The 26,536-nt window shown below is 54.6% G+C and overlaps 1 protein-coding gene across 1 annotated transcript; it reads left to right on the top strand.

The window, feature by feature from the left end:
* The first annotated feature begins 61 nt into the window (after nucleotides 1-61).
* On the top strand, nucleotides 62-25,877 carry Setd1b (SET domain containing 1B, histone lysine methyltransferase). Its single transcript, XM_032886384.1, is given in 19 exon segments — nucleotides 62-324; nucleotides 770-954; nucleotides 1,174-1,272; nucleotides 1,909-2,179; nucleotides 4,733-4,845; nucleotides 5,603-6,826; nucleotides 10,080-10,230; nucleotides 10,233-10,903; nucleotides 14,910-15,171; nucleotides 15,257-15,606; nucleotides 15,696-15,807; nucleotides 16,211-16,768; nucleotides 17,875-18,030; nucleotides 18,033-19,133; nucleotides 19,894-20,060; nucleotides 21,061-21,192; nucleotides 21,280-21,399; nucleotides 21,479-21,616; nucleotides 23,238-25,877. Coding segments are annotated over 18 exon segments (5,970 nt in total). The 5' UTR covers nucleotides 62-324; nucleotides 770-783; the 3' UTR covers nucleotides 23,412-25,877.
* Nucleotides 25,878-26,536: the final 659 nt, after the last annotated feature.

The raw sequence follows: 26,536 nt of genomic DNA, 5'->3' as shown, positions 1-26,536 counted from the left end.
AGGAAGGCGAGGGGAGGAGGAAGAGGAGGAGGAGGAGGAAGAGGAGGAGGGTGAGCGCTCGGGTCGGGCTCCTTAGCGGTGTATTGTGGGATGTGCGGCTACTGGGAGCCGAGCCTCCGCCGCCAGCCGCCTCCCGGGCAGCAGCAGCAGCAGCGGCGGCAACAGCGGCAGCAGCAGCAAGGGCAGCGGCAGCTCGGGGCCCGGCAGCCGCTAAGGCGGCGTCCCCCCCATCCCGGCCCCCGGTCCGGCCGCCCCGGCCTCGGCTCCCGCGGGGGACACCATGTACTGGCTGGCGGCGCAGGGAGGCCGGCGCCCGGCGGGGATGTAAGCGCGGCTGGGGAGGGAAGAGAGGCCGCGGTCAGAACAGCCGGGCGGCCCAGCCCCGGCCCCGCCCCGGCGGGCGACGCCAGGCCTGCCGCGCCCCCGCGCCCGAGCCGGGCCGAGCGCCACGCCGGGCGGCCGGCGGCACCATGGGCCGGAGCCCGCGTCCTCCGTGCGCCCCGGACCGCGCCAGCCCGCAGCGGGGGCCCCGGGCAGCCCCTCGCTGCCAGCCGGAGACGGTGGCCGAGCGGGCGGGCGCGTAAACCCTCCGGAAAGGGTTTATTCTCTCGCTCCATTCTTATATTTTTTTTCGGGGGGGGGGAGGAAGAGCCAGCGAGACAAGCTTTCGGGGCGCGCTGGTAAGGTGGGAGGGGGTGGGGCCAGCCGATTGGATTCTTTGGCGAATGTGTAGAAGCGGCGGAGAGGACAACAACTTGCTGGTTTTCAGGTTGGGTTAACGGCATGGAGAACAGTCACCCCCACCACCACCACCAGCAGCCCCCGCCGCAGCCCGGCCCTTCGGGCGAGAGGAGGAACCACCATTGGAGAAGTTACAAGTTGATGATTGACCCGGCTCTGAAAAAGGGGCACCATAAACTGTACCGCTACGATGGGCAGCATTTCAGCCTGGCGGTGAGTAGCCGGCGCGCCTTCCCGCCACCCCCACCCACCCCCGGTGGAGCCCCCAGACAGAGGCGAACAGAGGGGGACCCCTCTCCCAGCCACCTGGCCAACTGTCAGCCAGGTCTCCCCTCAGCCTGGAGTGGGACTGGTGCCTGGAGGGGGGGGCCGCCCCTGCCCCTGGGGAGGGTGCCAGCCCTTCCATACTGAGCCCCCTATCTCTGCCCACAGATGTCCAGCAACCGCCCGGTGGAAATCGTGGAAGATCCCCGGGTGGTCGGCATCTGGACCAAAAACAAGGAGCTGGAGCTGTCGGTGCCCAAATTCAAGGTAGGACCCCTCCTCTCTGTCTTATGGTCCCTCCCCCCCTTCCCCGAGTTCGAAAATAACGCCAGTCCTGACCAAGCCCAGCCGGATTCTGAGTTCCCGCCGTCCAGGACTGGGAAGTTTTGGCGGGGAGAGGGAGAGGGGTGTCCCCTCCCGGCCACTGTAAACAAAATAACACCCGGAGAAACTGTAACAAGGGCACTGATACTGTATCTTGCCGGCGGAGCTGGGGGCTCCCGGTCCCCACCTGGGTCCTGTGCACCCAGGGCCCTGGCTCAGGGACCCGCCCCCCTCCCAGGCCTTTGGCTTTAAAGGGGACAACTTCCTAGACCACAGGGTCGTCCCGGATCCAGCAGCCAGGATGGGAGGCCAGAATAGGGGGGTGGGGAAAGAGAAACTGTTTCTTTTTCCCCTTTCCTTTCGAACCCAGAGGACTTCCAGGTTCCAAACGATTTAATCCTCCGCTTCCCAGGCCCGCCCGCATGCTTTTTTTCGTTTTGTTTTGTTTTAGACATTAAAAAAAATAAATAAATCGCCTTTAAAAAAAAAAAAACCGCTGGGCAAGTGAGGAGTGTTGTGTTTTCTCTTTGGTTTTAATGTTTTCCAAACTCCCTTCCCCCCCACCTCGGCCCCTGCCAGATCGATGAGTTCTACGTGGGCCCTGTGCCTCCCAAGCAGGTGACATTTGCCAAGCTGAATGACAACATCCGTGAAAACTTCCTAAGGGACATGTGCAAAAAGTATGGGGAAGTTGAGGAGGTGGAGATTTTGTATAACCCGAAGACCAAGAAACACCTGGGCATCGCCAAGGTAGTCTTTGCCACGGTCAGGGGCGCCAAGGAGGCAGTCCAACACTTGCATAGCACTTCTGTCATGGGTAACATCATCCACGTGGAGCTGGACACCAAAGGTTAGTGGAGGCCGGTTGGCTCGTGGGGGAGGAGCTGGAAGGCCACCTGTCAGTCTCACCTCTTTTTTTGGAAACCTCCCTTCAGAGTTAGGAGAACCCCTCTACCTTGTCTCTTCCTTGGGATTCCCCCTACCACCACCACCCTCTTTATTTTTTTGTCCCCTCCGGAGGGCAGAGTCACATGGAGCCAAATGTGTTGTCTGTTGCTAGGAGACAGACTATAATTTACCAAATGTGCCAGTCCTTGGCCACTGCACCCTTAGGGACCACCCAGAGGCTTCCCCACCTATGACACCCTTGTGGGCTGCTCTCTGAGCCCCAGTGGCCTGCGTTTAGACAGTCCCTAGTGTTGCTGCCTGTGTTAGGGGAGAAGGGAGGGTTTGTTTATTTGTAGGGGGCAGAGGAAGAACCATGTGCCTTTAAATTCATAAAAGTCACTCCTTAAAGATCTAGGGTGCTGTGCTTCTTCACCCCTTACAGGTGCCCCTTCCCTGAACCAATCTGAGCCCTGGAGTGTTTCATTGATAATGTTCTGATAGCATTGATAGTGGATCTTGGGGGCGGGCTGCTCTGGGTGCTCATGGGTTGACACTTGTCTTCCCTCCTCTCTCTTAAAGAGACCGCAGCACCTCCGTTTGCTCAGTCAGGCTGGAGAGCCATACCTCCTACCTCCAGAGCTGTTAACTCTCCCCCCTGAGTCCTGGCTCAGGTGGAATGGCCTGGCAAAACCCCGAGGGCATTCCCTTTAAGTTTACCTGTGTCCTTTCGACGAGATTGCTGCCAATCTGAGGGGAAGTGCAGGGCGCTTTGGGAGCAGGCAGTCCTGTGGTCCTAATGTTAAGTCCGGGAGTTGGGGGATGTGTGTGGCACTGGTGAACCCTGCCTGAGAGGACTCCAGGGGGTGAGCACAAGGATTTTCTGAGTATCTGAGCACACCAAAAGGCAAGCAGCAGAAAAACTGACTTTGTTTTGCTTCTAATGGTGGCTACATGATGGCTACATGCTGGGTGTTGCAAAGGGTTGTGGGTTGTGGTAATTTTGAGTGGATTTGGTTACCCTGCTTGCAAAGCCCCCACTTGCAAAGCCCGGGCCTACTCATTTCTGTCCAGTCTACATACAACTTTCCTGCTCTTTCGCCTGAGGTTCCTCACGCTCTAGTAAGTCATTCTCCCCACATCCACCCGAGTGTGCGCGTGAGCGTGTGTGTGTGAGTGTGTGTGTGTGTGTGAGTGTGTGTGTGAGTGTGTGTGAGAGTGTATGTGTGTGTGTGAGTGTATGTGTGTGTGTGTGAGTGAGTGTGTGTGTGTGTGAGTGTGTGTGTGAGTGTGTGTATGTGTGTGTGTGTGTGTGTGTGTGAGTGAGTGTGATGTATGTGGTGTGTGTGTGTGGGTGTATGGAGTGTGTGTGTGTGTGTGAGGTGTGTGTGTGGTGTGTGTGTGTGTAGGTGGGAGTGTGTGTGTGTGTGTGTGTGTGGTGTGGTGTGTGTGTGGTGTGTGTGTGGAGTGTGTGAGCGGTGTGTGTGGAGTGAGTGTGTGTGTGTGGTGTGTGTGTGTGTGTGTGTGAGTGTGTGTGAGGGAGAAACTATTAAATCTACTACCTAGCCTTACGTTAAGCTGAAGTTCCATTTCTCCCAAGACTGAATGAAGCCTGCAGTCCCCCTCCCCCATCACCTGCCCACATCTTCAGAAGCAGCTAAATCTCGATACAATTTCAATTGGGGGGAGGGGCGGGGAGGGTAAAAAAAAAACAAAAAAGGAAGGAAAAGAAAGAAAAAAACCACACTCCTCAGATACTACCACCTAATGTTTGAGATTGTATTTCGAGAGACGGGTAAAGTGTAGCTCAAGGAACACACCTTCTTTGCATGCGTAAGCAGCTGTCTGTAAGGCTCTATAAATACCAATAATCTGGGGCCTGAACGGTAAAAAAAAAAAAAAAACCTCTCTCGGGTGGGTAGAGAGTTTAGGCATCAGGCTCAGTGGGACCATGTGGGCCCCAGGTAGTCCCCGGGCAGACGTGGGGCACCCTTGGGGCTTAAGCTGAAAGCATTGTATGCTCGATTCCCAGCGATACGTGTCTGACAGACTCTGCTTGTCTTTTGGCCTCAGATATGTAACAGTCACCTCTGTCACTAAACTTCCTCTGTCCTTGCTACAAACTGTGGCTATTCTGTGGTGAAAGAATGTGGGGGTGGGGTGGTAATGGCTCCTTTTTTGGGGAACTGTAGTTCAAGTAATGAAAAGAAGTTTTCATTGAGGATGGCATTTTGGGATTTTAGGGGGTAGGGGGAGCGTTGGGGCTCTGTCCCACAAAGGCTTTAGCCTCAGAATTTCAGGATGAGAAAGATTGCAGTTTGGCAGCTTTGCTGGACAGAGGAGAATCTTGAATGAGGTGAGAAGAGGGTAGGAACTTAGTCAGGGGATGTGTAGCATCTCCAAGCCTGTGGTCGCAGGCACAGGGATCCAGGAACATGCTAATAAGCAAGTTGGAATCCCCATGGGGATGTGTCATGTCGAAGCCTCCATGGATACCCTTGTCCCTTGCCTGTTACAGGGGAAACTCGCATGCGCTTCTATGAACTGCTGGTCACCGGCCGGTACACCCCTCAGACCCTCCCAGTGGGTGAGCTGGATGCTATTTCTCCAATTGTGAGCGAGACCCTGCAGGTAGGTTTATCCCTGCTGATCCTCTGCCTCGGTACCTCTGGCTCTAGTATGTTCAGAGCAGGTCTGAAAGCCCGGCTGCACACACCTCCCCCCTCGCCCCCATTGGTCCTCCCTGTAGCTTTCAGGCCTCCTAGAGTCCCTCCCCTCATTCTACCCTCCATCCATACTGGGATTCCCACAGATGCCAGGCTGTTTTTCCATACGGATGTCAAAGCATCGCTGTGTTTGGGTCTTAGTGTCTGGTGTCTGGGCAACCCCTTGGACTCCTGTTTCCAGACAGCAGGAGTTCAGATCCCCTCCCTGAAGAGACTGCCTCCTCAGCCCACTGTATACCTGGATACTCGCTTGGCCATTTCACTCAGCCACAGTTCTAACCTAGGCGCCGACCCTCCACCCCTCACACCTTGAAATCTCTAGAATTTGTGAGGACGGCCCATCAAACCCAAGACCAAAGTCATTGGTCACCTCTCTGTGCCACACCCTATAATGTGAGATAGCCTGAGGCGGGAAGGAAATGTCAGCCTATATCAACACGTCTGGTTCTTCTCTTTCCTCCGGTATGAGGGAAGACCTCTGTGTGTCCAGAGCGTAAACATCTATACCTAGGGAGCTTCCCAACACTCGTTTCTTTCCTTGTGCTGGGAAGTTGTGGGCTCCATGCTCCCTAGCAGCCAGCATTCTAGCCCGAAACAACTCCATTCCCTTCACCCTGCTCTTTCCTCCCTCCCTCAGCTCCCATGATTTCATTTCTCTCCAGCTCTCGGATGCTCTGAAGCGGCTCAAGGATGGTAACCTGTCCGCAGGCTGTGGCTCTGGCTCCTCCTCAGTCACCCCCAATAGTGGCGGGACCCCCTTCTCCCAGGATACAGCCTACTCCAGCTGCCGTCTGGACACACCCAACTCCTACGGACAAGGCACCCCGATCACGCCCCGCCTGGGCACCCCTTTCTCCCAAGATCCCAGCTATTCCAGTCGCCAGCCCACACCCTCCTACCTCTTCAGCCAGGACCCCGCAGCAACCTTCAAGGCCAGGCGGCACGAGAGCAAGTTCACAGATGCCTATAACCGCCGTCACGAACACCATTATGTCCACAACTCCGCGGTGGCGGCTGCGGTGGCAGGAGCCACGGCTCCTTTCCGAGGCTCCTCAGACCTCTCTTTTGGGACAGTTGGCGGTGGCGGCGGCACTCCCTTCAAGACTCAATCCCAGGATTCCACCACATATGCCCATACTCCACCTCCTGCCCAAACAGCCACTGCGTCCGGATTCAAATCAGCTTTTTCTCCGTACCAGACTCCAGCACCCCCATTCCCGCCACCCCCCGAGGAGCCCACTGCCACAGCAGCCTTCGGGACCCACGACAGTGGGGAGTTCCGGAGGGCACCCGCGCCCCCACCCCTGCCACCCTCTGAGCCTCCAGCCAAGGAGAAGCCGGGCACACCTCCTGGTCCCCCACCCCCTGACAACAACAGCATGGAGCTGGGTGGTAGGCCTACCTTTGGCTGGAGTCCTGAGCCCTGTGACAGCCCTGGCACTCCTACTCTGGAGTCTTCTCCAGCGGGACCAGAGAAGCCCCATGACAGCCTGGACTCCCGCATTGAGATGCTGTTGAAGGAACAACGCACCAAGCTGCCCTTCCTGCGAGAGCAGGACTCAGACACTGAGATCCAGATGGAAGGCAGCCCCATCTCCTCCTCCTCCTCCCAGCTCTCCCCACTCACCCACTTTGGCACTAACTCACAGCCTGGCTTCCGTGGTCCCTCGCCACCCTCCTCACGCCCCTCTAGCACGGGCCTAGAGGACATCAGCCCTACACCACTGCCTGATTCCGACGAGGATGATGACCTGGGCCTGGGCCTAGGGCCTCGGCCCCCACCTGAGCCAGGCCCCCCAGACCCTATGGGTCTTCTAGGCCAGACAGCTGAGGTGAATTTGGACCTGGCAGGAGACAGGACCCCGACCTCAGAGCGGATGGATGAGGTACCACCATGTCTTTCTGTCTGTCAGTCTGTCTGTCTGGGATTGATTTTGTCTGTGTTTCCCTCCTTCCCCCTTGTTTCATTTCACTAGCTAAGACGCTGGAGCAACGGGACCCTGTAATGGTTCCGTCCTCCTTGGAAGAGTCTAGACTTTTCAACTTGGGCTAAGTTCTGATTTTGAGCTCCAGTGCGGTTTTCAGAGACCCTCTAAGGGCTGCGTTCATGGTTCCAGGTCATTTTCCCTGTTAATGATGGTCAGTCCTGTCACTCGGGCATATTGGAGGTTGGCCAGGGTGCTGTATGAGGCTCGCCCAGCAAACACTCCCAAGTGTTGTGCTTCAGAGCCCGGTGCACTGAAGAGACAAGGAATGCAGGTGGTGCAGTCCACCCGCCCAGCTTCCTTCTCCCAGTGGTTTAGACTCTAAAGTTTAGGGGGAAGGGGTTAGGGTTAGCTTTGGAGGGGAACATAGCATAAATCGGGCGAAGGCGTCTGGCCCCACCCCCTCCTTTCCTCACTCCATCTCATTACCCAGACCTCCCAGGCTCAGAATTCTCCAAGGTTCCCAGGTTCCACCGTCCAGGTTTTCTGGGGGAGAGGGGCATCGTGTCATCTTTCTGAGCTCAACACTGACTAGGTCTTTGTCCTGGGCCCAGCAGGCATGAACAAGTAGAAGCTCAGACACGGGCTCATGCACCTTTGGACACAGAATTGAGTGTCCTCCTCCCTTTCCCAGCCCTTGAATAAGCCCCTCTGGCTGCCTGGGAAGGAAATTTGGGAGTCAGGGGAGGAGGTGGGGCCGCAGGCGGTTGGAGCCTGCGAGCAGTTCTGGGGAAGTGGTTTCTGGCTTCAAGGGTCAAGGCCGAGGAGTTGACAGGTGTACTAGCTCGAACTAGGCTGTAGGCCCTTCCCCCATCCCTTCTAGGCCGCCTAGGTTAGGCGGATGTTTATCATGCCAGCCACCTGGTCCAGGGTTGAGAAGCCCAGAGTAGCTGGAGGGCACGGGCCTCCCTCCCACTCACTCAGTCCCTTACTCCCTGGGCATCAGATGAGGAGAGGCAACTAAGGCAGGGAGGGTTGGAGTCTGGAGTGCCCCAGGACTGAATCTGGTAGATGTTTCCAAGTGGGACTGACAATCAGCCGGCCCTCCGGCGCCCCCTGCTGGCGGCTGGGAGAGCAGTACTCAGTTTCTCTGGTAGTGCTTGGTGTCTGTAAGAGCTCTGCGCCCCCCACTAGGCTGAGGTAGAGAGCGAGCAGCAGCTTGGGGTGGACCGGTGGGAGGGTCAGGATAGGCCGAGGCTGGTGAGTAAAAAATACAAGTTTCAGCCCCAGAGCCTTAGCCGTCTTGTCACAAGGACTATGTGACCTAGAGGAAGGCATTGTCGCTTCTCTAGTCTCAGTTTCCTCATCTGTTGAGTGGGTCAGTAAGAGTCCCGTCTCGCCAGCCATCTCCATGGAAACAAGGTGTCCCTTCGTTCACCTGACCTACGGCAACCCGCAGCCAGCTTATTCCCACCCGCTGTGCCCAGGGAGGGAGGGGGCAGAGCCAGTTTGCCTGTGCCCCTGTGATTGGCTGACTGTAGCAGCCGGAGTTAACCCTCTGTGCGCTGCTCCACGGTGCTGGGTGCTGTCCGGAGCTGACGTGAGAGCATTCTTTCTCTTCTTGCTCCGCTCACCTGGCCCTCCCTCACACGAGTACCTTGAGAGTGAGCCAGTACAGCGATGTGTGTACAGGGGAGAGTCTAGACACTCCTTGCCCCGCGATGACCCCTCTCAGGCTCTCCTCGTCTGGTGGTGTGTGTGACCTCTGACCTCGCGCCCTCTCCACCTTCCAAACCAAATCACTTACTGCCTGTCAAGATTTGTTTTCTTAACATTTTCACCCAGGGTGAGCTGTGGGAGTCTGACCCACACAGGAGTCCGGTGTGGGATTGGAACCCATCTATTCTCACCTTCCCTCCAGCTCCCAGCTCTATACCGTTGGAGCTCAGTGCTTCTGCCTCCATTTCCCAGGCTCTGATCCTAATGTCCCAAAGACCCAGGTCTCAGAGAGTCCTCACACCTCAGTTTGGCCCAAGTTGTCCTTGACTCCTCCCACTTCCACCTCCTCGCTGTCTAAACTCTTCTTGGGGCAGGTGTCTGGTGCGCATGTCCCACTGTCTGTTGTGCATGCATATCTGTAGCCCTCAGCCTTGCTCCTTCTAAAAGCCAAGGAGACTTAAGTGAGAAGGCTGAGGAAAGATTAAAAGGGCCCAGTGGGAGCGTGCTCGCCCAGCTCCAGGGCTGTAGAGCACTTACCTAGCATGCCCAGAGGCTCAAAGCACCAGGGCTCAGACCCTAGCACTTCAAATGCAAACAAACAAAAACCCCCTCTAGTTTATGAGTCCTTAATGCGGCTACCCCCACCCAGGCAGCCAGCACTTGCTCAGCGAGTACCTTTCGCCCAAGGCCTTGCTAGCCACAGTGTGGACTGCACACTGACGGGGGGCCACTTCCTGTTTCAGATCCGGGGCTGTGTCTCTTATTGGTTGCGTGGTCTCGGGGAAGTTACTTAAGCCTTTTTGCCCAGAGTTGTGTGTGTGTGTGTGTGTGTGTGTGTCCAGCTGAGGACCGAACCCAGGGCCTTGGGCTTGCTAGGCAAGCGCTCTACCACTGAGCTAAATCCCCAACCCCCAGAGTTGTTCTAAGAACTGGCTAATGTATGTAAATTTTCCCGGCACTCGGGAAGCAGTGCTGTGAGTGTTAACTCTTTCCTGTGATGTCTCAGACTCTCTCAGACCACAGCAGAGTTCTGTTCCCTTCTCTCCCCACCTCTTTTCCTCTTCCCCATGCTGAACTCTTGTTCCGGTTATGCTGCAGCCCCACAATTTCAAGTTCAGCTCTATACACAGCAAGATTTCCGTCCATCTTAGTCACTTTCGAGTTCTTTCTTTTTTTTTTTTTTTTTTTTTCCGGAGCTGGGGACCAACCCAGGGCTTGCGCTTGCAGGCAAGCGCTCTACCACTGAGCTAAATCCCCAACCCCCACTTTTGGGTTCTTCACATCTAGAACAGTGCCTGGCACACAGGTGCTGAGTAAGTGGCAGTTTCGATGCCCCTTGTACCACAGGGAGAAAGCATGGTTTGGAATGGTTGCTTGATTGGCCTGAGATCTGTTCTGCCCTCAGGAGCCTCCCATACTGATCCCAAGCCTCCCAACTTCTTGGTGCTTGGAAAATGCTTAGGAAACCTTGTCTCCCCTCCCTGTTCTCTTCCAGGGCCAGCAGTCCTCTGGAGAGGACATGGAAATCTCAGACGATGAGATGCCCTCAGCCCCCATCACCAGCGCTGACTGCCCCAAGCCCATGGTGGTGACCCCAGGGGCAGGGGCTGTGGCAGCCCCTAATGTGCTTGCTCCAAACCTGCCCCTGCCCCCCCCCCTGGCTTCCCTCCGTTACCCCCACCACCTCCCCCACCCCCACCACAACCTGGCTTCCCCATGCCCCCACCTTTGCCGCCACCACCACCACCACCACCACCAGCCCATCCTGCAGTGACAGTGCCCCCACCACCCTTGCCAGCGCCCCCGGGTGTCCCACCCCCACCCATCCTTCCACCACTGCCGCCCTTCCCGCCGGGACTGTTTCCTGTGATGCAGGTGGACATGAGCCATGTGCTGGGTGGGCAGTGGGGCGGCATGCCCATGTCCTTCCAGATGCAAACACAGATGTTAAGCCGGCTCATGACAGGCCAGGGTACTTGCCCCTACCCACCCTTCATGGCCGCTGCCGCCGCTGCCGCTTCTGCTGGGCTACAGTTTGTCAACTTGCCCCCCTACCGGAGCCCGTTCTCCCTGAGCAACAGTGGCCCAGGACGTGGACAGCACTGGCCGCCCCTGCCCAAGTTTGACCCCTCCGTGCCACCACCAGGCTACGTACCGCGTCAGGAGGATCCGCACAAGGCCACAGTGGACGGGGTCCTGCTAGTAGTGCTCAAGGAACTGAAGGCCATCATGAAGCGGGATCTCAACCGCAAGATGGTGGAGGTGGTGGCCTTCCGGGCCTTTGACGAATGGTGGGACAAGAAGGAGCGGATGGCCAAGGTATGTAGGCGGATGCTCAGGGAGCCTCTTAGGGTGACGAGAGGGTGGGCAAGAAGTTTCTGAAGACCTGTCACTGGATGTGTGCTCGCCTCTGAGACACCCCTTAAAAAGTGCTGATAATCGGGATGTCAGTGGTGCACAGCTTTAATCCCAGTGCTTGGGAGGGAGAGGCCGATGGGTCTCTGAGTTTTGGGTCAGCGAGGGCGACACAGAGAAACCCTGTCTTGAGGGGGGGGGCAGGCGCTAACTGAGCCTGGCCACTGGCTACATGTGGCCCTTCCCCTTTAAATAAGAGGAGAGTGCACATCAGACACTGTCCACGCTGAGTTTCAGGTCTCAGTGCCCTCCTGACCAGGCTGTCAGTCCACATGGTCCCACAGCCAAGAAGGACCTCTGCGACCTGACTCTCCTTGCTTTTCTCTTCTGATACATGTGGCACATCTAACCTTGTAGGCACTGCCGCTTTCTCTTCTTCTCGGACGCTTGTTTATCTAGACCTTCACAGCCTATTCCTAACTGACCCCCTCTACACACGGAGAGACATTTTCTTGACTCCTTTTTTCTTAAGAGATGGAGTCTCAGCCTCTGCTCCCCTCTCAGCTTTAGAAGCTGCAAGGACAGGCACTTGCCTGGCTTTAATGGTTTTTTGTTGTTGTTGTTTTAAGGTTTAATTATTATGTAAAAAAAGCACACTGTACCAGTCTTCAGACACACCAGAAGAGGGCGTCAGATCCCATTCCAGATGGTTGTGAGCCACCATGTGGTTGCTGGGAATTGAACTCAGGACCTCTGGAAGAGCAGTCGGTGCTCTTAACCCCTGAGCCATCCCTCCAGCCGGCTTTTAGTGCTTTTAAATCATCCTCTCAATTAAGCCGAGAACAGTGTTACACACCTTTAACCCCAGCCCTGAGGGGTGGGATGGGAGGTGGGGGGAGGCAAAGGCTACAGGATCTGCGAGTTACACCTCAGCTAGAAGAGTGCTTGTCTAGCAAGCATGAAGCCTTGGGTTTCATTCCCAGATCTGCTAAACTGTGTGTGGTCAGGCACACGGAAAATTCGCACCTTAAAATCATTCTCGGGGTTGGGGATTTTGAGGCTAGCCAAGGTTACATAGTGAGACCCTGTCTCAGAAAAGCAAATCACGGGGAAAATAATTGAAAGAAACGCCTCAGTAGCTGCCCTTGCTTCTCGTCCTCGCTGCCCCTCACCCCAGCCACAGAGGAGAGCAGACTTGACAGTTTGGCTGTCCCTCCCTGCCCTGCACCCTAGGGAGCCTTGTGACTAGGAACTTGTTCTCTGCAGTGTAGGTGAGGCCTGTCAGGACTCATATTATGGGGGCAATAAAACCAGAGAGAACAGCCTGCCACACGTTCTTTTGTCCTGTTCTCCCCCCCCAGCGCTCCCCCCACATCTCCCCCCCCTCACCAGTAACAGTCACAGCTAACTAAAGCTGTGTCATCCATAACTTGAAGTGCTGAGCTCTGAAGATGGTTCATTTCATGCAGTTCTTGTCCATCCTTTCAGTCCAGTATGTCAGAGCCTCGAGTGGCCTCTGTGGGGGACACTGAAGAGCTGTGCGGGCGCGTCCTGTAGTTTGATTTCTGTTAGTTTGTTGTTACCGTTCCTTGTTTTGTTTTGTTTTCGTTTTTCAAGACAGGGTTTCTCTGTCTGGCCTTGACCGCCTTGGAGATCATTCTGTAGACCAGGCTGGCCTCTCTGGCTTCGAACTCATAGAGAGCCCCCTGCCTCTGTCACCCATGCACTGGGATTAAAGATCTGGGTGTGCCACCACCCGCAGGCTGTTGTGAGGTTTTTTGTTTTTTGTTTTTGTTTTCTTTTAAAGATTTTATTTTTGATGTGAGTACACTGTCGCTCTCTTCAGACGTTCCAGAAGAGGGCACCAGATCCCATTACAGATGGTCGTGAGCCACCATGTGGGTGCTGGGAATTGAACTCAGAGACCTCTGGAAGAGCAGTCAGTGCTCTTAACCACTGAGCCATCTCTCCAGCCCCTGTTGTGGTTTTTAAGACAGGATTTCACTGTGTTGCCCTGACTGGCTGTTACTTGCTATTTAGCCCAGGTTAGCTTCCAACTCAGAGATCCACCTGCCTCTGCCTGCATGAGACCTCACCTGACTCTCATACATACTGTAGACAGCCTCATTTTAATTAAAGCTAAATCTGGTTTATGTTTAAGTAAAATACTCACCGAAGGCACGCATTTAATTCTGGTACTCAGGATGGAGAGGAGAGTGGAATCTCTGTGGGTTCGAGGCCAGCCTGGTCTACAAAGCAAGTTCCAGGACAGCCTAGGCTACATAGAGAAACCCTAACTCAAACAAACGAACAAACAAAAACAACAAACAAAACAAAACAAAGACAGTCGCTAACCCAGGCTAACCTCAAATTCCCTTTGTCATAGAGAATGATTTTAAGGTGCGAATTTTCCTGTTTCCTCCGGGGTGTTAGGATCCCAAGTGTGCCTGACCACACACAGTTTAGCAGATCTGGGAATGAAACCCAAGGCTTCATGCTTGCTAGACAAGCACTCTTCTAGCTGAGGTGTATCCGCAGCCCTGAATACACTCCTCCAGCTGCTGGCAGTCCATGAGCCAGATGTGAAACACATCTGTCATCCAGCACATGGGAGGTGCTCCCACCACCCCTGCCAGGAACATCAAGGCCAGCCTTAGCTACACAACTCTATGCACACACAACACAAGTGCGTTAGAGACGTCTCAGCCAGTTATAAGCACTGGCTACTCTTGTAGAGGACCCATGTTCGTTTGCCAGCAACCACATGGCAGGCCAAAGCTATCTGTAAATCCAGTGCCAGGGATACAACTCCCTCTCCTGGCCTTGGTAGGTACCAGACATCCATAGCACTCTTGAAGACAGAGCACCTGTGCACATAGCATAGAAAATAAACTTCTAAGAGAAAGTATGTAGCAAGTTGAAGAGGCCAGGACCTTGGGTTTGACTTTTGTTGTTGTTTGTTTCATTTTGAGACAGGGTCTAGTGTAACCCTGGCTGGCCTCAATTTTGCTTTTTAGCCAAACAAAGTTGTCCTTAAATGCTCCCATCTCCCAAGTGGCAAGGATTACAAGGGTGTGTCACCAGACCCAGCTCTCTGTCGTTGTTAGTGTTGTTTGTTTGTTTGTTGGTGGTATTTTATGTGTATGGGTATTTTTGCCTGTATGTATGTAAGTCTGTATGTGAGCGCAGCGAGTGCCTGCCTGACGCCCTGAAGCTGGATGGTTCAGCTGGTTGTGAGCTGCCATATGGGTGCTGGGAACAGGACCCAGGTCCCCTTAAACGCCGCCAGTGCTCTTAACCACTGAGCTTTCTCACCACCCACCACCCACCCTCTGTTTGTTTTGGGTTTTGTTTCTTTTGGTTTTTCCGAGCTTTTCTCTGTGTTGCCCTGGCTGTCCTGGTACTGGCTTTGCAGACCAGGCTGGCCTTGAACTCGGATCCACCTGCCTGTGCCTCCCAAGTGCTGAGATTGAAGGCGGGTAACCTCTAGGGTTTGCCCTTTTTTTTTTTTTTTTCTTCTTTTTTTTCACTAGCTCAAGAAATAACATTGGTTTCAATTAATTTCTGAAAGCTGTTTCTTCTCGTATGGGTTTATCAAGTCAGCCGTGTAGACACTGTGTACTGTTTGAAGCACACTGGGACCATACAGCCCAGGGAAATAAGACATTGTAAATATGTTGAGTGTGGGCCTTCCCCGAGGCAGTGATGTAGACATGGCCTTATAGCACACAGCTCTCAACTCTGCCTTCCACATGTGCAGGCTATGCTCCAAGAACTGCAGCTGTAATTAATGTTGTTGGTGAGGCCATGGTGGAGGGGCAGTGTGGGGCTCTAGAACCGAGGAAAGGCAGTGAGCGCCCTGTGGTTTCGGGCGGATGGGAAGAAAGTGTACCGTTACCTAAGGCTGCCTGCAGGGGGCAGCAGCAGAGCCTCGGGCTGTTGGACACTGTTTCCTTCTCTCCCCTCCCAGGCCTCACTGACCCCCGTGAAGTCTGGTGAGCACAAGGATGAGGAGAGGCCAAAGCCCAAAGACCGAATCGCCTCCTGCCTGCTGGAATCATGGGGCAAGGGCGAGGGCCTGGGTTACGAGGGCCTAGGCCTGGGCATTGGACTACGTGGCGCCATTCGCCTGCCCTCCTTCAAGGTCAAGAGGAAGGAGCCACCGGACACAGCCTCTTCTGGCGACCAGAAGCGGCTGCGGCCTTCAACCTCTGTGGATGAGGAAGATGAAGGTCCGTGCTTCGGCTGCAGGCTGGCACTTCAGTCCCCCTCCTCCCCATCTCTGCATCCCTGCTCTAACTCCTTCTGTTGCCACAGAGTCGGAACGGGAGCGTGACCGGGACATGGCTGATGCCCCGTGCGAACTCGCCAAGCGGGACCCCAAAAGCGTGGGTGTGCGACGCCGGCCAGGACGGCCCCTGGAGCTGGACAGCGGTGGGGAGGAGGACGAGAAGGAGTCCTTGTCCGTGTCCTCATCTTCCTCGGCATCCTCATCCTCGGGATCTTCCACAACCTCACCCTCATCCTCTGCCTCGGACAAGGAAGAGGAGGAACGAGAAAGCACTGAGGAGGAGGAAGAAGAGGACGAAGCAGAGGAAGAGGAGGAGGATGAAGAGCGCCCCAGGAGCCACATATCCTCCCCCTCATCCTCATCCAGCTCTGATAAGGTCTGGATCAGAGGCTCCTGGGTGCTGAGTGCTGGGTGCGGGGACATAGGCTTCCAGCTCACCTGTGTCCCTCTGTCCCTGTATCCTAGGATGATGATGATGATGATGATGACAGTGATGACCAGATTGATTCTGACATCGACGATCAGGGTACAGCCCTGTCGGTGGCCAGTGAGAAGGACAATATTGATTCTGAGGAAGGTAAGCAGGGAGGTAGGCATTCCAGCTGCGTCTCGTTAATCCGACGCAGAAAAGAGATCAGCGGGTATTTGGGCAGGGACTGGGTGGGGGAGGGCTGTTGGGTGGAGTGCTGCTGCAGGTGGGGGGTAGCTTCTAACTGTTGATGGGAGTACTTAAGGGCTAAGTGGAGGGGTTGGTCACTGCCTTGGGAACCCATAGGGCGCCGAGATTGTTCACTTCCGGGTTGTAAAGTCTTATGTTAATTTCACCTTGCTCTTTTTATATTGAGGAGTGGTTTCCTCTCCTTCAGTATTCAGACAGGTTTCCTGTTCAGGGCCTTTGGGGAAATATCTAGCTTGGTACGGGAGCAGGCCGGGCTGTGAATTAACCACCCCCCGCCCCCCAACTTGTGTCCCTCACCCAGAGGAGATAGAGAGAGTCACCACCTCCAAGGCCCCGGCTGTGTCATCGTCGTCATCGTCGTCGTCGTCCTCCAGTGAAAGTTCTGGATCTTCTGAGTTCGATTCCAGTTCTGAGTCCTCATCCTCAGCTTCATCCTCGGAGGATGAAGAGGAGATGACAGTACCTGGGGAAGAAGAGGAAGAGGAGGAGGAGGAGGAGAAAGAGACCGCAATGGCTACAGCGACGGTAGTGGCGATGGCCGAGGAGAGCATGCCTCCAGTGGGCGGCCAGGACTTTGAGCAGGATAGGGCAGAAGTGCCTCTGGGCCCAAGAGGCCCCTTGAGGGAGTCCTTGGGCACGGAAGAGGAAGTGGACATTGAGGCCGAGGACGAAGTCCCCGAGATGCAGGCTCCTGTGCCGGAAGAGTCTCCATTGCCCATGGGTGCTCAGGAACTGGAAGGGAGCCCCGAGCCCCCAGAAGAGCCAAGCCCAAACACACAAGGGGACATGTTGCTCTCTCCAGAACTCCCTGCCAGGGAGACGGAAGCTCAACCCCCATCACCCCCTGAACATGGTCCAGGTATTCCTGCAGCCTCCTGGGTGGGAGTCAGGTGGGGTGTGGTAAAAAGCTGGGGTAGTGTCTTTGCCATTGGAACCAGTTCTAGGTCTTCTGGAAGTGCCTCGGCCGACCCCTTCTTTGGGGTCACTGACAAGCTCGTGGTCCAGTATGACCAAGGGTCCTTAATCCATGTTTCCCTGACGTACCCCTAGACACACACTCAGTGAGAACCCACAATCAGTTTAGTGGCAGCCAGATAGAACAACCTGTGGGTGCCAGGTCAGGTGAGAGGGCAGTGGGCTCTTCACCCCGCACCACCTTTAGGGCAAAGCTGACCAAAAAGCTCATAGCCAGGGCCCTGGGATGGGAGTGCCGGCAGTGGCAGAACTGGCCTCTCTGCCAGACGCAGTGTTGCCACCGAGTTTCTCCTCTGGGGAATCACTACCATCAGTTAATTATAATTCATTTTAACATTTCAGAATATTTAACACAGCCGAATGTGGTTGGCGTGTACCTTTATGAGGTCAGGGGAAAAGCAAACTGTAGATTTTGTATAATGCATCACAGTTGACGGAGGACAGACCACCGCTCTTTATAAACAGTAACTCAACAAGAAGGTTCTGTGGGCTCCAGCACTGTTTTAGGGGTTGTTAATTCAATAGTAGATCAGATAGACAAAGATACTCGTACTCAGGAAGCACATGTGCTAAGTCCGAGTAAATGCAGTAGGAAAAGTTAGATCCCAGGAGAGTGGGGATAAATGCCAGTGAGAAGTCTATGAAGACCGTCAAGGACTCCGATGAGACTTGGATTTTGTTCCCCCATGAAGCAGGTGGGCTTCGGGAACACAGTAGTGTTTTGTTCTCTGGAGTCCGACCCAAGACCTTGTATGTACCTCCCGGGACCTCCTTACTGTACCACTAAGCTGCACTCTAGCCATAAGCGAGCGTTGTTTCTCTTGGCACTTACAGAGCCCCTTCTGGGTACCTGACCCTGGGCTGGTTACAGAAGAGCCTTGTAGAGTAGTGTCTGTATGTTAAGTGCATAGAAGGGGCAGTAAGAAGATAAGGCTCTGAGAGATGTTTGAATTAAATAACCATGTCCTGGTTTTGCCTACCTCTCCACAGAGTCAGACCTGGAAGTGGAGCCCGAGCCCCCTCCGATGCTCTCCTTACCCTTGCAGCCACCATTGCTACCCCCTCGACATCCCCGGCCACCCAGCCCACCACCTGAGCCCGAGACCCCAGAGCCCCCCAAACCTCCTGTCCCCCTGGAGCCTCCCCCGAAGACCAGCCTCCACGTACCCCAGGCCTCTGTGGCAGTCTGGCCAAGTCACAGAGCACGGAGACAGTGCCGGCCACCCCGGGTGGGGAGCCTCCACTGTCAGGGGGCAGCAGTGGCCTGTCACTGAGCTCCCCGCAGGTGCCTGGCAGCCCGTTCTCATACCCTTCCCCGTCCCCTGGCTTGAGCAGTGGAGGCCTTCCACGGACACCTGGTCGGGACTTCACCTTCACACCTACCTTCCCTGAGCCCAGTGGGCCCTTGCTTCTGCCTGTCTGCCCCCTCCCCACTGGTCGACGAGATGAACGAGCTGGCCCCCTGGCCTCCCCAGTGCTCCTGGAAACTGGCCTGCCCCTCCCCCTTCCCCTGCCTCTGCCCTTCCCTCTGGCATTGCCTGTCCCTGTCCTGAGGGCCCAGCCTAGGCCACCCCCCCAGCTTCCTCCCCTACTGCCCGCTACCCTAGCTCCCTGCCCAACCCCCATCAAGAGGAAGCCAGGCCGGCCCCGGCGATCCCCACCTTCTATGCTGTCCTTGGATGGGCCTTTGGTCCGGCCACCGCCAGGGCCTGCCCTTGGGAGGGACCTTCTGCTCCTGCCAGGCCAACCACAGGCCCCCATTTTCCCCAGTGCACATGACCCCCGGGCCGTGACCTTGGACTTCCGGAACACGGGGATCCCAGCCCCCCCACCGCCCCTCCCACCCCAGCCTCCTCCACCCCCACCTCCACCACCTGTTGAGCCCACCAAGCTGCCCTTCAAGGAGCTGGACAACCAGTGGCCCTCTGAAGCTATTCCCCCAGGACCTCGCCGAGATGAGGTCACTGAAGAGTACATGGACCTGGCCAAGGTGCGGGGACCATGGCGACGGCCACCTAAGAAGCGCCACGAAGACCTGGTGGCCCCATCAGCCTCACCCGAACCCTCACCACCCCAGCCTCTCTTCCGGCCCCGCTCAGAGTTTGAGGAGATGACCATCCTGTATGACATCTGGAATGGTGGCATTGATGAGGAGGACATCCGCTTCCTATGCGTCACCTACGAGCGCCTGTTGCAGCAGGACAATGGCATGGACTGGCTGAATGACACACTCTGGGTCTACCATCCCTATATCCTGCCAGGTTTTGGGGGTCTGTGTCCTTCAGGAGCAAGAAGCCCCTCCAGGCATTCCGCTTTGTCGGTCACAGTCATGGTACCAGGGAGGCAGTAGTACAGTCACTGTGGCTGAGGTGCCCCTGTCTCACTCCCACAGGTAGCTGAGCTGGCCTCAGGACCAAACGTAGCAGCAGTTGAGGAGACTGAGCTGATCCTCGGCACGGCCCTACCTGGCTGAACTGAATCACCAGTGGCCCAGTACCGTACAGAGTCATCAGTCATCTCATTTAACACAGGAAGACACTGATGCTCAGAGAGGCTCAGTGGTCTGCCCAAAGTCACACAGCTACCGAGTGGCAGAGCTGAGGTTTGAAGACAAAGCCTGCTTTAGAATCTGCTAGCTCTTTGCAGTGGTCATTACCTGTTGTCCTGACGTAAGGAGAGAGCTATCTTGATCCCCATTTGTCCACACTCTTTTGAGCATTTGCTGCCTCTGGAGCTCTGCCAGAGTACTCTGAATATATATAAAACTATCCATAGGTTCATCACTGCCCCAACTTCTGGTGAGAAACAGGAAGTAGTAATAAACATGACCAGAGTCATGTGTCTAGGTACAGACCATTGGAGATGGCTAGGTGGCATCAGGCCAGGGGGAGAGGGGTGGACCTGGACGTCCTTCCCCGTAAAGGTGGGTCTGAGGCTGGGGAGGCAGGGAAGAGGGACCAGGAGGGAGAATCTCTGAGAATGTCCATGTGGCCCTTGACCCACACCCACCCACCAGCCTCTCCTCAGCCAAGAAAAAGAAACGGGAGGACGGTATCCGTGAGCACGTGACAGGCTGCGCCCGAAGCGAGGGCTTCTACACCATCGACAAGAAAGACAAGCTGAGATACCTCAATAGCAGCCGTGCCAGCACAGACGAGCCCCCCATGGATACCCAGGTACCGTGAGCAAGGCCTGTGTGAGCCTGGGCCCAGAGTCAGGCAGGAGCCTGTGAGTTTGGGCTGTGGAGTTCTAGAGCAGTCTGGGCTACGTAGGTAGACACGGTCTCAGCATTTAAAAAACAAAACACAAAAGCAACCAAAAGGGCTGCTTTCTGTTCTTTGGGTAGCGGAGAGTCCCAAGTGGGTTTAATCTTGGACGTAAATACATTCTCAAAAAGTTGGCTTTTCCCCCCTTCTCTATTCAGCACGCGCCTATGGTGTACTAGGCACCAATAAATAAAAGAGTTATTTTCTCATGGTGTGGGGGGAAAAACATTCAAGCAAACACAGGGTCAGGAAATGCTGTGGATAAGAGGGAAGTTGGGGAGTCCAAGGGGGTCGGAGAAGGTCACACTGGATCTGAGTGAGGAGACACACAGAACAATAGGAAGAGACCACGGAGAATAGAAAAGGGTTTTTTTGATAAGGCGGGGTGTAGGGCTCAGTTGTGAGAGAAAAAGCACTTTAAGTGCTGATAGGAGCTGGGCAGCGGTGGTGGTGGTGGTGGCAGTGTGCACTTTTTCTTAATAATTTACTTATTTGTTTTGTTTTGTTTATATGAGTACACTGTAGCCATCTTCAGACTCACCAGAAGAGGGCATCAGATCCCATTACAGATGGTTGTGAGCCACCATGTGGTTGCTGGGAATTGAACTCAGGACCTCTGGAAGAGCAGTCCGTGCTCTTAACCACTGAGCCATCTCTCCAGCCCCAAGGCAGCGCACTTCTTTAATCACAGCGCTCAGGAGGCACAGGCAGACCTGGTCTACAGAGCGAGTTCCAGGACAGCCAGGGCTACAACAGAGAAACCTTAAACCTCTCCTCAAAGGAACCAAACAAAAGAAGAGGCTGATAGGAAGAAATGATAAGGCCAGAGATGCTTGAAGCCAGGAGGTGGTGGGTGTGACCGGGCCACATCTGTCCCTGTTTGACTTGTCACCCCCCGTTGTGCCAGCAGGGTATGAGCATCCCAGCACAGCCCCATGCCTCTACCCGGGCAGGCTCAGAGCGGCGGTCTGAGCAGCGGCGCCTCCTGTCCTCCTTCACCGGCAGCTGTGACAGTGACCTGCTCAAGTTCAACCAGCTCAAGGTGAGGTGGGACCTGCTGTGGGGCAGCCAGGCGAGCAGCGGGACCTGAGAGTGCTCACCCGTCCTGTCCTTCCCTCCGGTCCCCTAGTTTCGGAAGAAAAAGCTCAAGTTCTGTAAGAGCCACATTCATGACTGGGGCCTGTTTGCCATGGAGCCCATCGCCGCCGATGAGATGGTCATTGAGTACGTGGGTCAGAACATCCGCCAGGTAGGCGCCGCCCAGGGGACCGCCGAGGGGGTGGCGGGGCACAGAGCAGGCCCAGACTTAAAGCCCTCTTTGCTACCAGGTGATTGCAGACATGAGGGAGAAACGGTATGAGGACGAAGGCATCGGTAGCAGCTACATGTTCAGGGTAGACCACGACACCATCATCGACGCCACCAAGTGCGGCAACTTTGCGCGGTTCATTAATCACAGCTGCAACGTAAGTGCCCAGGGAGGGACCGAGGTGGCCCGCCCCTGTACTAAGGACCCAGGAGGGTCCCCGGCACCGCTCAATCATGTTCTGTCTCTTTTCCCAAGCTCCAGTTGACGATGGGTGACAGGGAGGGAGTGGGCAAGGAGCTATTCTCCTGAGCTCAGTCATTATGTCTGTACAGTGGGGTGCAGTGGGAATCCTGGAGTCCTATGACAGGTGCTCAAGAGGCGGGCTGAGGCCGGGTGTGGCTGCACGCACCTCTAGACCCAGCCTTCAGGAGGCAGAGGCGGGTGGATTTCTCTGAGTTAGAGGCTAGTGTGGTCAACATAGTGAGTTCTGGGCCAGCCACAATAACACAAGTAAGATCTTGTGTCAGTGGTCAGTAAATTGGTTGTCTTGCAAGCACACAGACCTGAGTTCAACCCCCAGAGCCGGCATGAAAGGGTGTGGTGTGATGACACCAGTGCTGGGGAGGTGGGAACAGGAGGATTCCCCTGAGCTCACTGGTCAACCGGCCTAGCTAATCTGGGGGGCTCCAGACTAGGGAGAGACACTGCTGCCCGCCAGGTGAGTGATAGCAGGTTGACCCTGCTCCGTGGCTTCAGAAGTAGGGACGTGATGGGGAGGAACCATGGCCAGGAGCCAGAAGGAGGACTTGGGAAGGAGGGAGGACTTGGGGAGAAGGGTTTTGGCCTCAGGCTCCCAGTGAGTGCATGTTCTCCATAGTAACTAATTTACCTTGCTCTCCAAACAAAAGCAGCTCTAAGTAATAGGCCAGTGAAGAAGGGCAAGACTGTGCCAATAAAACTTTATTTACAGGGCTGGAGAGATGGCTCAGTGGTTAAGAGCACTGACTGCTCTTCCAGAGGTCCTGAGTTCAAATCCCAGCAACCACATGGTGGCTCACAACCATCTGTAATGAGATCTGATGCCCTCTTCTGGTGTGTCTGAAGACAGCTACAGTATATTTATACATAATAAAATCTTAAAAAAAAAAAAAAAAAAAAAACCAAAACTTTATTTACTAAAGAGGGCAAGTACCCACAGTTTATAGGCCCCTGATCTAGGGCTCAGAAATAACACCCACGGAGAAGTACAGATGTAGGCATCTCCTGCAGCCTGTCTGATGACGATTAACTGTGTCCTTAAAGACTCATTCTGTAAACGTGCATGGCTTGTTTTTACCAGTAGGTATGTGGGTACACTGCACGTGTTCCTGATACCCAGAGAAGCCAGAGGAGGGCACCTGACTCTGGAGTTAGGGTCTGGTTGCAAGCCACCCCGTGGAGGCTGGGAACTAAGCCGGGGTCCTCTGCAAGAGTTGCAAGGCAGGGGTTGGGGATTTAGCTCAGCGGTAGAGCGCTTGCCTACAAGTGAAAGGCCCTGGGTTCGGTCCCCAGCTCCGAAAAAAAAGAAAAGAAAAGAAACAAAAGAGTTGCAAGGCTTCTCAACTGTTGAGCCACCTCTCTGGCCCCTGGTCCTTTTTATTTAGTGCCAGGCATGGGAGGAGCTAGCTAGAGAGCTTGAGCAAGGAGCTGGTAACCAAGAGTCTGGGTTTGGCAGCTCCACAGTGAGGACTGGGTGGGGCCCTGACCCCGCCTTACCACATCACCACCTCATCTTGCAGCCCAACTGCTATGCCAAGGTGATCACGGTGGAGTCCCAGAAGAAAATTGTCATCTACTCCAAGCAGCACATCAATGTCAACGAGGAGATCACATATGACTATAAGTTCCCCATTGAGGACGTCAAGATACCCTGCCTCTGTGGCTCCGAGAACTGCCGGGGGACCCTCAACTAGTCCCTGGGTGCCAAAGGCCAAGGATGTCAGCCGTAGCCCAGGAGGACCCTCGCCCTGGGTCAGGCTCCACCCCCCACCCATTTCAGGTGCTGTCCTTTCCCCCAGCAGCCGCACTAGGGCCTGGCGCCCCCCAACACTATCCCAGGACCCGCCCGCAGCCCCGGCCCCGCAGCGGGAAAGGGCTTCTCTCTCTCCACCCGCGTCTTTCTTTCCGTTTTATAGATGCTCTTTGCAGGCGTTGTGTCCTGGTGTATTTGGCTTTCCATTCCCTCGTCCATCTTCCCTCCCTGTCTCCTGCCTCAGTTTCCTCCCGTGAATGCTGCTCTGTGGTGTTGTCTCCTCTTTTATTTTCTTCCTTGTCCGAAGAAAAGACATTTTAACCGTTGAAAATGTGAAGGCAGAATCAGAGGAGGAGCCGCGTGGGGGCCCGGAGGCCTCAGTGGAACTGTGTGGGCCCAGGGTCCAGGCTGACCCTGGGCTAGGTGCTGCAGGAGGAGGGGGCTCCAGCGGCCTCGATCTCAGAACACTACATACCCGAAAGGCCCCTCCCCGCCTGTGGATGCAGTGATCAGACCCCACAGTTTCTCCTGGCCTGTTCCCCAGTCTGTCCTTCCCCTGTGGTTGAGGGCGCCCTTTACCTTTGGTAGACCGTGGGGGAGCCAAGCTGGTCCCAGACAGGAACTTCCTCTCTGGGTGTCCCTAGCTGCTCTACCACCCCCAAATCCTTGGGTTCAATGTTTACTTTCTCATTCGGATGCCAGCAATGATGGAGCCTCCCAGGGCGTCCCCAGTGCGGTGGGGGGCACTGGGAAGGGTGCGGTGGGGGCAGTGGGAAGGGTGTTTCCACCCTCTGCAGTTTTGACTCTGCCCGGGTGTAGAGGGTGCCAGGACCCTCAGGGCCCGCCCGGCCCCCCAGCCCTGCCATTACGGGTTGTCTGACCGTACGCATGTGACATTTTTGTTGTTGATAAGCTTCTCCCCGTTACCCCAACCCCCCCCACACACCCATGTCACCCTGCTGGAGGCCCCCCCACCTAGGAGGCCAGAGCGTATTTATTTCCATAGTGAGCAGGTTGTTTCTCTTAGGAAAAGGAAGATAGACTTGGAAATGATTTTAAAAGTCAGATCTACATCTTGGACAGCTTACCCCACCGCCCAACCCCCCTCCCCATCCTCTTCAGGGTTAATTTCCATGAATTTTTTTTTTCTTGTGTGTAAAATCAAACTGAAGGGAAGAAAATTATTATTTTGGCGTTCAGAACCAATCCCTGTAGATAGACTGCCATACAGACTCTTTCTTGGAACTTTGTTTCTTGTAGAAACAAGTGGGAAGACTTCCCCCCCCCCCTCATTTCTTTGTACTTCAAAAAAGAAAAAAGAAAAAAAAAGAAAACCAACCAACAACAACAAAAAGACACACAAAAACAGCAAGTCTCATCCCCCTCAGAAGGCAGAGCAGGCATGTAAATACTTCTGGACCGCGACTGTTGTGACCCAGAGCCCTCACCATGATGAAGTGCTCCGGGTGGGGCTGACCCCACCCGCGGACCAGGCGGCGGCAGCCTCTTGGTATCTCAGCTTGTGTCAAGCTTCCTTATGTAAATTCTGTACAAAGAATTGTTTTTTTTTCCTTTCTCTCTGTCTTGGTGGTTTTGTTGTGGTTTTTCTTTCTTTTCTTTTTTTTTTTTTTTTTTTTAAATTCTCCACAGGCCCTCTGTGTTTGAGACTGTGCCCACCGGTCTGAAGGTCGAGAGGAACCTTGGCATTAAGTCCCAAGGGGCACCTGGGCACGGCGCCGACCTTCTCTTCCATTTGCAGTTCACTGCATAATTGTGCAAATGAGAAAAAAAAAAGATTTATTTTTCACAAGAAATGTGTAGCGTGTAGAGATGGCTAATTTGAGTTACTTCTGCAGCCGGTCCCTCTAGGGGGCTTATCTTCATCTTTGCTACTAACGTCCACCACCAAAGGATGAAGATGCCCGCAAGCCAAGGAGGAGCTGCCTGCTCCCTGGCAGTACCTCACTGAGCCCTGTCATGGGATCTGCACGCATTAACCTTGGCTGACTTCAGGGTGAGGTGCGCTGCCCCCTCCCCAAACCTCTGGCTCTCCCCCCCTCCCCAAGGGTTTGCAATAATCCTGATATGTGGGCCCATTTTTCTTTGAAAGCTTTTGTTATCATTGAATAGATCTCTGCTTTTGAAGGGTCAGGGGTTTCTGATACTTTTTTTTTCCCCCTCCTCTCCCTGTCCCTGCAAAGAAGAGAACCAATAAATTTTAGGGTTGTCTGTGCCTGTAGACTCTGTCATCCGTATGTAACTTGTTTCTGAAGAGAAGTGTTTCCGTTGTGGGTGTGTCTCGCTGTAAATACTTGTTCATATTTTTGTGAATTCAATACTATGTACCATTGTATTATAGTAACTTTTATAAAGCAAACCATAAATATACTGACTTTTCTTACAGCTACGCCGTCTCTCTTGCTCTCCCCCCCTCCCCCTCCCCCCTTCTCCGAGGTGAAAGTGCACCCTAGTCATGAGGGTGGGTTGGCCAGGCTCGGCATCTGGAGGGGAAGAGGTGACAGACCACTCGGAACATCACGGGTTTGTTTGCTTTTGAGATTGTTTTATTCTTTTATTCTCTAGCCCAGGCTAGCCTAGAATTTCTGTCCTCTGGGGCCTCAGCCTCCTAAAAGCTAACCAAGAGCTACCATGCCAGGCTGCCCATTCGTTCTCCGCTTGATTTTGCCCTGAAGCTCAGGGTTAGTGGTTGGTTCTAAATTCAGAGCCTGTTTGTGGGTTCTGAACTGGTCAGACTATATATAGTCAAGCTAGGTGTTCCGCCATTTTGTTTGTTTCGTTTTTCTTTCTTTTTTTTTTTTTCTAAATAGTTTTTCTTAAGCTCTTACTTAGATATCTGGAGCAGCTGATGACATGTAATTAAGCAAAAAAAAAAAAAAAAAAATCAGTGTTGGAGGCCTGCCATCCCAGTGACTCCAGAGGCTGAGGCAGGAAGATCCCAAGTTCAAAGCGTGGGCTATGCAGTGAGCACAAGGCCAGCCTAGGTCACTTAGTGAGACCCTGCCTCAAGATAAAACGGGCTGGGACGTTGGCAAGAGGGCACAGCAG

The sequence above is a fragment of the Rattus rattus genome, chromosome 16 (assembly GCF_011064425.1).
Source record: "Rattus rattus isolate New Zealand chromosome 16, Rrattus_CSIRO_v1, whole genome shotgun sequence".
In the NCBI taxonomy this organism is placed as follows: Eukaryota; Metazoa; Chordata; class Mammalia; order Rodentia; family Muridae; genus Rattus; species Rattus rattus.
The sequence above is the reverse complement of the archived record's forward strand: the minus strand, read 5'-3'. Positions and strand labels throughout refer to the sequence as shown.